This window comes from Melospiza melodia, chromosome 9, assembly GCF_035770615.1.
Source record: "Melospiza melodia melodia isolate bMelMel2 chromosome 9, bMelMel2.pri, whole genome shotgun sequence".
NCBI classification, from domain to species: domain Eukaryota; kingdom Metazoa; phylum Chordata; class Aves; order Passeriformes; family Passerellidae; genus Melospiza; species Melospiza melodia.
This window is the reverse complement of record NC_086202.1, coordinates 26,676,373-26,690,125: the sequence shown is the minus strand read 5'-3', so window position 1 is coordinate 26,690,125 and position 13,753 is coordinate 26,676,373. Positions and strand designations below refer to the sequence as shown.

General features: G+C 37.6%; 1 protein-coding gene across 3 annotated transcripts in view; it reads left to right on the top strand.

Moving 5' to 3' along the window:
* BMPR1A (bone morphogenetic protein receptor type 1A) overlaps positions 1-13,753 on the top strand; it is a 73,832-nt gene that overhangs the window by 48,171 nt on the left and 11,908 nt on the right. For all 3 annotated transcript variants that reach the window (XM_063163972.1, XM_063163973.1, XM_063163974.1), the window contains 2 exons: positions 4,303-4,501; positions 13,168-13,330. In XM_063163972.1, coding sequence (XP_063020042.1) covers positions 4,435-4,501; positions 13,168-13,330 — 230 coding nt within the window. In that variant the 5' untranslated portion in view covers positions 4,303-4,434. The remainder of the gene's footprint in view (positions 1-4,302; positions 4,502-13,167; positions 13,331-13,753) is intronic.

Here is a 13,753-nt window from a genome sequence, read left to right as displayed (position 1 = left end):
ACACTTTTCAACAGTTTGTGTAAGCATGCCTTGCAATAGAAGAATAAAAACACATTTAAAAAGTAAGTTTTGTACAAGTATTTGACAGAATTACACAGTACACAGACTGAAACTTTCTTCTTGTTATGGGGCTTGATTAAATTTGACTGTTTGACTTTGGATAAACTGAAGCCAACTATAGCCCTTTTTGTATTAATAATGAAATGTAGTCCCAGATCAGTCTGTTCCTGTCCTGACACCTGTAGCTACATGAGATGGTGTCCTTTGAAAAATAAAGACTAATTAAGTTTTTGGACTCTATTTAGTCTGAAAATCTGCCCTACAACCTTCTAACCAGTGGTTAGGAATTGTCTTCTAATTTCTGATCCAAATGAATTTTAATAGCTAATCCATAGCTCATTGTTGAACCAGTAATTTTCTTAAGATTGAATAGCTGTCTGTCTTTCATTGTGTTTATTCCTGTTATGTTGTCAAAGTGTAGTTATTTACCCATCAGTTTTAACTGTCTTAATTGTACTGTTTTCTTTTCTTTTTATCTCCTAATGTCTCTCTTTTCTTGAGATAGTATCCTTTTAGATGGGTGTTGAATTTATCAATCATATTATCTTTGTGCTAGTCATGTCTTGCTGTTTTCCCTGAGAAATTTTCCTGACTAGAGTTGTGTTTGTGTCTTTCTCCCAGCCACATCACATGGATGTGTCTGATGTTCTGTAATCAGTTGGTGTCCTTGGCCATAGCTATCTCTTATGTGTGAGCTTCTAGTCTGTGTGAAGCAGAAATTCCCAATGTGCATGACTTTTCCATTTTCATGCTGTTGTACTTCATTCCATTTGTTACTTTAGTTCTTCACGTGATCCCGATCTTCCTGCATAAAGACAGCATTCAGCTGAACTGACAATTTGTTTGTCAGCAATTTTTTTAAGTTTTTGCTTTCTGTGCCTACTTCATTAATGAAAAGGGTGAGTATTCTTCAGTCAAGCTGAATCAAGAATCAAGGTCCTCAGATGCCATTTGAACTAGGCTACTAATCTCTGTTCTTGAAACTACTTGTCTGCCCTGTAGTGAATTCTTAACTGTTCTTATAATCCCTCTTTTCTTCATCCAAATGAGTAATTTTCTTTGTGGCACCATATCAGGTTTTTTCATAATCTTCCAGGGAAGCTGTTGTTGCACACTGATTTAGACTGACAGTTCAGTTTATCTCTGGCATTCTGTTCATCTCCAAGTCCTGTTCAAAACAGTCCCTGTGATTGAGGTAATATGCTTAGAGTTACCTAAGTTGCTTCTTGCCCCAGTTACACATCAGAGAACTATTTAGTAAGTTTTAGTTTTGTTGTGTTTAAATTCTTTAACTTGGTGTTACATGTACTGCTGCAAATGGTTTGAAATGTTTTGTCTGTTGAAGTGGATTGTATGTTCTAATTCTTGTGAAGTCTGACATTTTTTCATGTGTTCCCCTTATACAATACTATCTTTGTTGTTACATTCACCACTATCATTCTTTATTGAAATTTGGAAGAGCACAGCTCATTTGGTTTGGGGATCATGCTGTTAAAATTATTACATAGCCACATCTAAAGAACAGTTACCACTGAACTCCATGCTTTCAGAGTTGGTTTGGGCCACGTGAGAGATCTTGCACACTTCAGCTTTGTATATTTGGAGTCATACAGAACATTGGGCTGTACTGCTGTGATAGTGCTGTGAATTCACTGCTGAGTTCCAATTCAGAAAAAACCCACAGTTTAATAATAAAAGCATTTTCTTCAATAAACGATTACTAAGAAGGATAATAAAATACAGTGCAGGAAAATCAGGTGTTACCATTGATGAATAAATTCCTTTTTAGTGGATTGTAGTTGAACGTTTCGTGGCTACAGTAGAAAAGAGATTGAGAACTTTAAAATCACCTGATTGGCTTATGGATTTTAATTTTTTCAGCATCATTCTGTTGGCAGAGTAGCATTCCAAGTGTTAATTGCAGCTTTAATATATTTGAAGGGGTTATTTAGTTGTGTCATTCTAAACTGTTATATCAGGCAGGTTTTGGAGAAATTCCAGCTGTTGCTCTTTCAGTTTTGTGCCTTAGCCAGGGTTCCTAGTCTTCCTCTTCAATAGGAGTCTGGAAGGGTATTTTTTGATTTAAAATGGGGAATTAGAATTTGTTCTCTTTGATTTTTATTGCATGGTTTTATAGACAATATTATATTTTATGTATGTGTATATGTGAAAAGGGAAGGAAGATTCAAGTACAAAATACTGATGGAGAACATTTTTTTCTTAAATAGACTTGGACAGCATTTCTGGAAACTATCTTAGAGTGTGTCACTGAACAAAAATTACCATGAAATTGGAATGAGTTGCATTGAAATGGTTAATTTCTTCAATTTTTCTTTTTTTTGTTTTGTGACAGGCTGTGTGGTACAGGGGCAAATGCATGTTCCTGTGCCGGTGTGCCCTCTGGTGAACTGGGGGGGCAAGATCACCAAATTTTAAACACTTACACTCTTGCTATGTACAACAGTGCAAATATGTTCTTTCTGAAACTGGATGAAACAGAAATTATTTTTAAAATACGTTAAACAGACTATTACTAAGATTTATTTGGTTTTGCTTGATAGAATACCATCAATAAAGCCTTTGTTGTTTATTGCTGCATAAAGCTGTTGGCAGTTCTCAAATTCCACGTTTTATTGAGGATTGGAAGTTCATTGCCATTGAAACACAGAATCCAGCATTAATACTTACGCACTTAGGTTGCTGGCCTGATGTTTTGTAGCAAGAAGGACATACCAAGTAACTGTCAGAATTGGGGTTGTGGCATAGGGACACTAAGGAGTGAATATTTTTGCTGTCACGCTGTTTCTCCCTCTGCCTGGCCAGGAAGTTTACTCTGAAGTTCCCGGTGCTCTGTTGGTTTGCGCAGCGCGCGATTCCGAGTCCGTCCCACCACAGCCTGGCAGTAATCCAGCCCAGGCCCACGGCTGCCGTGGGGCTGGGGGTGCCTGGCTCCCTCTTTGTGGCTGCATTAGGGAGAAGTCAGAGACGTGTGAAAAGTAGGCCAGGGGTCGGGGCGGCGCCGCGCCCGCTGAAATTGGAAGTGACGGACACCTCCCGGCTCAGCCGCTAATTTGCCTCCATGTTAAATGCCTCCGCAGGCTCATTAAAATGAAAAGTTCTTGGGTCTCGCCGACACGCAGATTGAGTTATTGATGCTGGAAGCGGCCACCAACAGTAATTGCTGCCCATCCCCGAGCGAACGCCCGTCCTGGCATTCATGAGCAGCGCCAGGCTGACAGGGGTCAGGGGGGTCAACCCCACCGAAACGAGGCCGAGGAGAGGCAAAATCAGGGCTCTGTTCCTCTTTGTGCAGCTTCGCTTTTGTTGCAAGGAACTATTGAGGTGTTCAAGCTGCTTTTTAGTCCTTTGAGGCCCAATTACGTTCCCCTCGTGCATCGCCATTGAAAAGTTCTGTGAGCAGAACGTGACCGCAGCTACTGCAATATGAAAAAGTGACTTCTTACTCAGTTTGGCTGCCTAGCTGAATGTTCACCCACTGCACAAGAGCAGAATGATGTTTTATTTGTGGAGCAAATGGCATGTGGCATGTACACACGGTAGTGTAATTTGCACACAGCTTGGGAATCCAGGATGTCATGATTTTGAATTGCAGTTAGTGTTGTCTTTTTTTCTGCAGTACTCTTCTAGGAGAAAAAAGTAACAAGATAAGTATATTAGGTAACCAAACTAACTGTTAAATTTAATGCAAGTTTGGTTTTCATCCAGCAGAGAGGCTGGGGATTTTTTGCAATAAAGCTTCTCTACCAGCAGTTTTCAACAAGTGGCCTAACATGGTGTTATTGCTTATCCCCCAGTATTATGGGAAGTCACCACTTGCATTTAATTTTTATGGGAAATAATTTAAAGAAGATTTCATTTCTGTAAAGAAAATAGTTTTCAAACAGATTTACATGTTAAATCTGTTGAATACTGCCTCTAACAGCTATATGCAAGTCTAAAATTATACCTCTGTGACCAGTGAGTTGACATATCTAATATTTTTAATAGGAATATGAAAACATCCCTGTGGGTTGTTACCAAAAGTTTATATTTCAGAAGAACCTTGCTATTCAGTTAGATAGTAAACATAGCTAATGTTTTCAGATACTAATGTTAATAAACACACAGGGTTTTTTGGTTGGGTTTGTTGGTTATGCTCAGCATGATGACCATCTTCAGGGTTTTTTCTTGTTTCACAAATACTTGAAGTTTTTAACCATTTTGTTTTATTGTATTTTCCAGGAAACAAAGGTGGAAAAGCCCCAGAAGCATCCTTGCAGTCAAGCACTGAATCCTGTATTAGGCTTCACTGAGCTTAGCGTTTGTCACGCAGAGGGGCCGGTCGCCCTGCACAGGAAGGATTAAAAGTGAACAATGACTCGATTGAGAGTTCATGAGCAATTGCTTGGAGCCTATCTGCTTATCATTCTCCATGTTCAAGGTAAATATCAGCTAGTTGAAATAAGCTTATCTTTCTGATTTGTAGCAGAGTTGTGCATTTTCCAGTGGTTGAAGTAGGATTTTTTTTTCCTTTGGAGTTTGTTTTGTGGACAGGTGACTTTACTGGCCTGATGTGCCATGTGGATGCTTCCCTAAAAAGAAGGACATTCTAGTGGTCATTCATTGTAGTATAGATTAGGTCTATTTTAGCAAACACTTAAAAAGAAACAATACCAGAAATGCCTAGTACATGACAGAGCAAGTTGGATGAGCAGCAGAAGTGAAGGCTTGACTTTCTGAATTTCAGTTCCCTCTGTGTGTGAATATTTGATTCCCTTTAACCTGACCCACTGAAGAACTTGCAGTGTGCATTTCCCCATGTCTTTTGATGCCCCCAGCAGCCTAGAGGTAGTGTGTCATAACTAATCTAAATTGTTGTGCCCACTTGATGGGCCAAGGTGAGGCCATGGACTACTCACAGATACCCTTGTTTTCAGTTAGTGAAGATACTCACTTGTATGTCTGTTGTCTTTCCATACACCAATTATCAAAAAACTTCTGGAGATCCAGTTATCATTAGAACTTTAACTCCTCTGTCAAATTGGGTTGAATTGAAAATATACATCCCTGGTTGGGTCTCTGTGTAAGAGTGTTTGCTGTCCCAGCTGTGCGCTCCTCCTGTGTTTAAGTACACAGAGCTTTCCAGATATTTTCAGAAAATAGAGAAAACTAATTTGGTACTGCCATTTAAATACTTGAGTATAAAAGGGTTTATATTCTCATTCCATACTTAGATCAATTACTGCTTAGTGCTTGATTTTGAGATACTGTGTGAGTTATTTACTTTCAAGAATAACAATTCAATGAACCCATTAAAATGGAGAGAGGAGGAAGCCTGGTAAGTACCCAAATGCTGATCTTTTTGTTTTGTTTCTGGTGTGAATCTGCAGTATTAGATAAAATGATATGGCAGAGCTGTCTCTCCAAAGCCTGAGCTTGATACATCTGCCTGGACAGAAATAGCCCAGTTTGGGGTGTACTTGCAGTCTGTAATAGATTTACAAATATTTGCAGGTAGTTGTAAGGTGCTTAGATTAGGTTATGGGAATAAACTGAAGGAAATTTCATTGAGAAATTAGGAAAGAAATTTTGACTTAATGTGGTTAAGTATTACAACAGGGGCTGCCTGGGGAAGTAGTGCAATATTCATCCTTAGAGGTAGTCAGAACTTTACTGCAATGACTGAACAACCTGGTCTGATGGAGAAGTTGGTCCTGCTTTGACCAGGTAGTGGTACCAGGTGACTTCCAGAGATCTCTTCTGCTCTAAAATACTGGGACATAATGTTTTGCTGTGGAGCTTCTTCTATTTGTATTCAAGCAGTCTTGGTGCTTCTGGTGGAGACCAGCTTCTTCCCTTGTTCCCTTGAGGAGTCTGGGAGTAATATGCTTTGTTCTTTTTGCTGAAGTCATGGTTACTCCTCTGCATTTGCCAATATTTAGCATTTTAATAATAAGCAATAGCAACTGAAGAAGTTTTTTTCCTCTCTAGATTCAAATAGAAATAATAATACAAATATACAAGTCTTCTAGTGGCTTAAAATTAAATTACATTAATTCCTTCCATGATCATAGTGATTAATAACAGTTCATAACTTACAGTAAGTAATATAGATAAATTAAGTTTAAAGACTGAAAATTATTTTTCAGCTTCAAAAGAAGAAATTTTTTTATCTTAGAAATTTTCCTGACTTTCAAACCAATACTGAGGGAGTTCTGAAAGCCATGGAAAAGTTGAGCTTATTGAAATGTTGTTAGTTCTTTGCAAGTTGCCTAAGGGCTTTTCTTCAAATGTACAAAATATGCTTGGTTTCCAGGGGTGGTGAGGAAAAAACCAGTCAAGTCTCTCTGCTTTTCCCTAGATTCATGGGGGAGGAAAGAATTAAGATCATAGTCATATCAATTAAGATCATAAAGCTTTTGAAATTTTTATAGGAAAGAGACAATCTAAAGTGAAAAGTTTAAACCATTGAAAAAGTAGTTTCAACAAGGAAAATATATGCAGGGTGTTGGAAAAATGCATCATAAAGCAATCAACAGAGGAGAAAAAGATTCATTAGGAAGAATTGAAGAGAATTTGTGTGATTTACAGAAAAAGGAAGGAAAAGCAGATAAAGTAGAAACCAGTGTGTGTACTTTCAGTGTCTGGCATCCAGGTTAATGGTTTGCTCTCTTGGGGTTTTTTTGGAGGCTTCTTCAGAATGTTAGGAATTTCAGAGCTTACCAAGACATGAGAGAATGATAAAAACAAATGTGTCTGTATAGCTGCATGTATACATACATACCAGATTCCTTAACAGGTAACTTGAAAAAGCAAGTGGCTGCATGTGTTGATTACTGTGAAAATATTCTTACAGTAACAGCAGAAACCAGAGGCAGTTCCATGACTTTAGGGTGAATAGCTGCAGTGTCTCAGGTTGGTACTATGCAGCACAGGGACCCAGTGGTTACTCTTTGGGTTGTATCTTTGTAGCTTTGGGACTTCTTCACTTACTTTGGGAAGTAGTCAGAAATAAGCCCGGGTTGCAGATGGCCTGATTTAATAGCAACCTCTTCAATTAAAACATTTTGTATTTCCTTTCTTGTTGTGGAAGACTTTTGCAGTAGCTTTAAGTCTATGACTTGCTCTGCATCTTCGTCCACCTCCTTTTTCTGACCTAAGGCAAGAGGTCTTGGGCTTCAGCCACTCTTTTGTGGCTGCACTAAACAGGTTTTGTCTTCCCAGAAGTGCAGGGTTTTCATGCAGAGATCCACTTTTATTTCCAAGTAGAGTATTTCTTTGTTGTTACAGTGCATTGATGAGCATGCCTGATCAATATATGTAACAGTAATAAAGTGCTTAACATCTACTTAAACATGTTCTCATAAATTTGGCTCTTCATTGCTGGCAGTTTACTTCCCATGTGGTTCATCACACATTTATGTATTCTTCAGAGACACCACAGAAGACCAGTATTTTAATCCTTGTAAATTAGTTGACTAAAAATGTATTAATGCCACTTGATATGCATAAAGATATATTAAAAGTCAAATTTAAAAATAATTAGCATTAATATTAAATATTAAAATGGATTTAAAGTTGCCACTGTTAGTGAACTAAAAAAAAACCTGTTGATTTTAGTTCACTGCTCTAATTACTTTTATTCAAATACTTGATATAGATAAGGTATATATTAAGATATATTTTAAAAACTTTATGCACTTTCTCAATTTCAGGTGAAGTAGTTAACTGAATTTGAATGTATAAACTAATCTGAAACAAAATTCTAAAATCTGTCAAAGGAAATTACAGTTGTCAGTAGCTGATTCATTATTTGAAAACACTGATTCTGTTTATTGGTGATTTCCCCAATTAATGGCTGCATCTGTCTTTAAAATATGGGCAGCAACCATTTTCTTACAAGTTTGTCTGATTAAAATTCTTCCAAGGGATTATTTAAAGTTATCTATTTCTTTATTAAAATTTTGCATTTAGTTTTAAGTAACTTTATTCTTTAAAAACCCTTTTAATTTAAATTAGAATGCAGTGTACTTTTTAAGAAAAATGAACAAAATTTTCAAGTCTCTGGCTTTTATATTGAGTGCACAAGAACAGAGCAGTCTTCAGAAGTGACTTCTGGGGAAGGGAAGTGGGAGCAGAGATTGAGGACTGCAGGCTGGGAAGCAGAGCAGGCAGGGGCTGCCTGTCTGTGTTGAGCACTGATGGAGCTCCTGGGAGAGCTGGAAGGACAGGAGAAAGGTTTTGAACCTCTGTAGTCTGGGAACATGCTGTGATTTTTAGGAACCAGTTCTGCTAGATGGAGCTACCTCTAACATGCCTGGTCTTTGGATATCACAGCCTTGATATATAAGAAAGCACTGTAGGGAGAACTATGGTTACAATGCCAAACACAGAGTTTGGAGAAGCATTGAAGATACTTTTTTTGCACTCATACAATTTTTCTGATTTAAAAAAAAAATTTGTCTTTGAAGAGCAAGTGCCAGTATTGTATTCAGGCTGTGTCAGTTGTACTGAGGTATAATTCACATAACAGAACATGTTAAATCATTATGAAAGTTTGTGATAGGCAGAAAGGTGAAATGTGCTTACTGGAGTGGGGGATTTTGCTGTATCTGCATATTAAAGCAAGAAAAAGTAATTTAGAGCTACCACATAAAAATGTCAAGGTATGCCTTTTTCATAAGGAAGGCATGTCTAACATAAAGAGCTCTGGTACAACTTTCATCTTTGATGGAAAGAGCCCAGTGGCATCAGCACCAGCAGGGAGGCGGGTGAAGGGGCTCTTCTGACTAAGATTCTTCTTACTTATATCTTGGATTTCTTGGAGTTTACAAGCATGGATCAGGGTAGCTAGAAAGAAATGCCTCTAGCACCGTGCTTCTGCTAGGACAAATCCCTTTAAAGGATAATGTAGTCTGCAATAGAAATGTTTTTATGTGCAACAGCTGTATTATGAACTCAGAAGCTATCAAACAACTTGACTGCTATAGGCCATATTGGACCTTCCTTTGTGGAGAAAGAGAGCATACAAGTAAGTAAAAAATTGTAGGCATCATTAGGCTTTTGTATTTGTCTTCTTACACTAACTGCTGTCTCTGCATTTCGTAGAGCTGGTTTTTATGGGTCACACAAATCTTTTCTTAGATCAGAAGACTTAATGAAATGATATCTGTATCCTGGCATTGAGTTGCAAGGAGGTTAACTCGGGTTTTAGTGATTAGTAACACTGCAGTGTCACGCACAGTACATTTTTAAGATTTATCCATGTTAATATTCATATTTGAAGCGTGCTTTCAAGTAGACTTAAATTTCTAACCTGGTGAGATTTTTAATATCCTGTGCTTCTTTGAAATACATTTTATAGTCTTAAGTTATTTTCTGTGACTGGAAGAAGCAGTGCTTTGAATAATTTATATTTTTGATCAAAGGCTGGATATGATACATTGTAAGGTGTTGTTCTGTTTTAACAATTTGTTTTATTATTAGCTTTTGAAATTTTTATTTATTTTATTAATATAAAGTTTAATTTTAAACAGAAAACCATTTAAGTGTTATCCTGTCTGTAACAGTTGTTCACACTTGTAGAAATCTACAGTGCATGCAGTGTATCATGGGGCAGACTAGAAGACAAAATCAGAATTTGAAGTCCCATCAGCTTTTTTCTCATCCGTGTCTTACACTGCAGTGAAGTCAGGAGAATGTTCCACCCTTACTCTGATGTTTTGTTGAATGTTGTTAACTTTGTAATGCAGTAAAATGCACATTACAGAGCAGTTTGTATGTTTAGAAGTCTAAGATACTGTCATTCTCAAGGCTGGAAGTGATCTAGGATCTTGAACAAGCTCACCAGTGTGTCATAGCTCATTTATTGATCATGTGTATTGTTTTGCCTCACGAGTTCTGTGCAGTTTGCAGGTGGAGGTTAGGAAATAGTGGAAAGGAAGCTTTGCTGTGCCTGAGGTCTCTGAGTGCTGTGTTTCAGTGCACAATACACTGCACTTACACCTTTGAAGGTTATGTGAGATTTGTGTATGTATGTTTGTTAGCTGTACTGCAGAGTGACAACTGCAAGTGTCATGGAAAAGAAGAGATTAATTGCATCATCAACTAGTGTAGTGTCACAAGATCCTAAAACATGATCCTCCCTTTGCCTGTCCTGTTCCCAGGGGAAGATGCAGTGGTGTGAACGTCTGAGAGCTGGAGCTCTGGGGGTGGGGACATAAGCCTTGGAGCAAGATGTTCTTTAGGCCTGTCCTCAGTTCTCTCTTGTTCATTTACTCAGTATTTATTGACCAGGAAGAGCAGCAATGAAGCATCCTGTGAGTTCAGGGCCTTCATTTGCCCTCTTAACATCCCAGGTGGATGGAAGCCAAGTCTTTCCATGCTTGGCTCCCATCCCCATACCTGGCAGCTTTCAGATGGGCACTAATGAGTCCTGAAGTGCTGAGGATGAATTGCAGTACTGCAGTAAAGGATACAGTTAGGTATCCTAGGTGGAGGCAATTAAAAACTCTTTCGTGAAGTAATCCCAAACTTCCTCAGAATTTTCCTGTTGTCTTTCCTGGGTACTCACTAAGAAGAGTTCTGCTTACAGTCTTAGGAAGTAAAAATGCAAGAGTGAAATGATTTTTTTCCCCCCTCCTTTCTTTGTGCAATTCAGGTATTACCTGTAAGATGAAAGCAGGCTACTGTGGAGTTTTACATTACAAAAATAATGAAATTGTAGTCTGTTCTTGCTTTGAATAAAAATCTTTGCCTATAGAAATGGAACAAAATACAAAGATGCTATTTCTTTGAGAACACAGTTATCTATTTTGGATTTTATGTGGGAAGTGTTTTTCATAAATCTTGTAATGCAATCCATCTTAATAAATGAAGGGGGAAAATGTATTTCATGTCACTTTTAGTATAAAAGGTTGGTATACCTGTAGTCATGCTTCAGTGTTAGTTTACAGAGAATTATACTGCTGTAAAAGATGCCAGACAAGCACAAAAATGTTGTTCTTTTTGTTCTGAGCTAGGAGAAGCCATGCTTTAAGGGTTCCTTGAACTGCTCATCTAGTAAACTGAAAAAACATTGCATTCAGTGATCAGGGTAGGAAAATGGATGAGTGACTGTAAGACACTGATCATAAAGTACCATAAAGATTTTTAACATGTGGAATGTTCCTGAAGATAAGAGGGATTTATAACACCAATTGTGAAAGATACTGTATTCATTCAACAAAATCAGAAAGACGGTATTTGTACATATGCTTTTGTACAGTGGCTTTTGCTTTAAATATTAAGTAGAATTACCTGTTCTCTGAGCAGGTAAGGATCTCTTAAATGTGAATACTGAATGTTTTGTGATGTCTCTAGCAAAATATTCAAATTACCTTTCAATTTATGCTGGGAAGAAATATCTAGAAAGAGAGGGGTGTGGATGGAGGAGCTGTTTCAGTTGTGCAGGATTCCTCTTGGTTAAATCAGAGACAACTAAATAAACTACTGTTACTCTAGCACTGGATCTTGTTTCTTGTGAACAGTCTGTACAGATCAGGACTATTTAACTTGGGCATTGCTGAAATACTCTTTGAAGACTACATATTAAATAAAGCACTGCTCTGTGATGCCAGTGTTTGGGTAAATGGTGTATTTCTCAGGATAGTCTCTTATTTGTAACCAGAAGAAGCACAGTTGCATTACTTTGCTGCATTGGACAGTGCACTAGGTGTGCTTTATTAACCAGATGAGGAAATCTGCAAGTCTGCTATTTTCAGTACAGTAGGATCAAATTTCACAAGTGTTTAATTTGCACTTGTCTGAATGACACAGTGGATGTTACAGCAGAGTGATGCAGTGGGCTCTGTCTGCACAAGGTTTTAATCAAGTTTTTCTGCACATATTTCAAGCAAGGTACAAGAGGACACTAATGTTCTCATCACTCTGCAATTCATGTTTGCTAGGTTTGACAGGAAGCCCAAGAATCTGTTTGAAGACACTTTGTGTTTCCTGGTCAGGTTTCTTTTCCTTAGAAAAACTGCAATTTTTATTGTAACCTATTGTGACTTATTTATGAATAACTGAATTTGTAAAAGCTTCTGCTGGCCCTGACTGGCTGCTGGCTTATCTTGCCAACACTGAGAACAGGGTTCTCACACAGAACCTTGCTGTAATTTGTGCCAGTGCAAGTGATAACTTGTTCACGGCTCTTCTCTCTATATTTGATTCATACCTTGAGGATTTAGAGCCAAGGTGGTGGACAGAAAGAGATTAAAATTGTGTATGATAAAGCTGAAGGAGATGGGTAAAGATGTTCTCATCTGATACAGTAATCACATAGCATATTCCCAATGAGGCAGACAGTGTTCATCATTTTTATTCTGGATGTTCTTCACTAAGAAGAAAATGGATGTTTTTTCTGAATGCCTAGATTCAGAAAACCACTTGAATAATATGATCAAGAAAGAATGATGTTTAACTCTGCTACTGCTGAGAAACTGAGGGCTGCTTGGAATATGATGCAGCCCTATTTCTATTCTGTGAAAGCTCGTTTGGATGGATGTTAGTGTCATTTACTGAAATTTAATTTGCAAACAAGATTTACTTTAGCTGTGTTTTGAAGTACTAATGCATACAGAGATCAAAAAAACCAAGAGATTTTGGAGTTATTACTGCTCTTCCATGAGACTGTGAATCTATAAAAAAATTACTTCAGAAAATTAGAAAATTGCATATTAAGTATGTTCAGTCATGCATAAAATTATTCTTGTTGTGGTTATCAAGCCGTCAGCATTTTGGTTTTCTGAACACATGAATGAGAGAAACTTTCTTCAGAAAATTCTAACCAGTTACACCACTGCTTTCCTGCCCTACCTTGAAAATAGAAAATATATTTCTGTTTATATTGATTATATATGGTTAGAAGATCTGCTGTTAAGGTACAAAATATGTCAGCTGGGTATTTCTAGAATAAAATTATTAACTCAGATTTCTGCTATAATCTTAGGGGAGGAGATTGCCTTGTATACTTGAGTTATATTTATAACTGTTGTTGTCATGTTTTGCCTATAAAACTCCTGAGCAGTTGTCAAAGAAATGCTAACTTGTATGTTTTGTGTCCAGGTCAAAAGCCAGACAGCATGCTTCATGGTACAGGAATGAAGACAAATTCTGACCAAAAGAAACAAGCAAATGGAGTAACACTTGCTCCAGAGGACACCTTACCTTTTCTTAAATGCTACTGCTCAGGACATTGTCCAGATGATGCTATTAACAACACATGCATGTAAGTGTTGCATTCAGGATAGAGAGGCTTTTTGAAGAATATAATTTTGGATTTTGAGAGAGCAAACTGCTTCTGGAGGCTGACCAAGGTTCTCTGAGGTGATCTGACCATAATTGATTACGTTCTGTGAGTGCAAAAAGCCATGGTCATCTCTGTTTTCACCACACCTTAGAACAATTTACAACTGGTCATTTTAAGCCTAGCAACTGCTTTGAAGGACAGAGGTTTTAAGTAACCCTGTGGTATTTTATAGCTGGGGGAGTATTAAGTGACCCAAATTTAAGCCTTCTGACATGACCACCTGTTTGCTTATTTCTTCACCTAGTAGTCAAAAAGGTAGTGTAAACAACATTTACTGAGAATTCTTCTTGTTACATGTTCAGTAGTTACAGACTATGAAAGAAAGGCAGGAGAAAAGAAAGA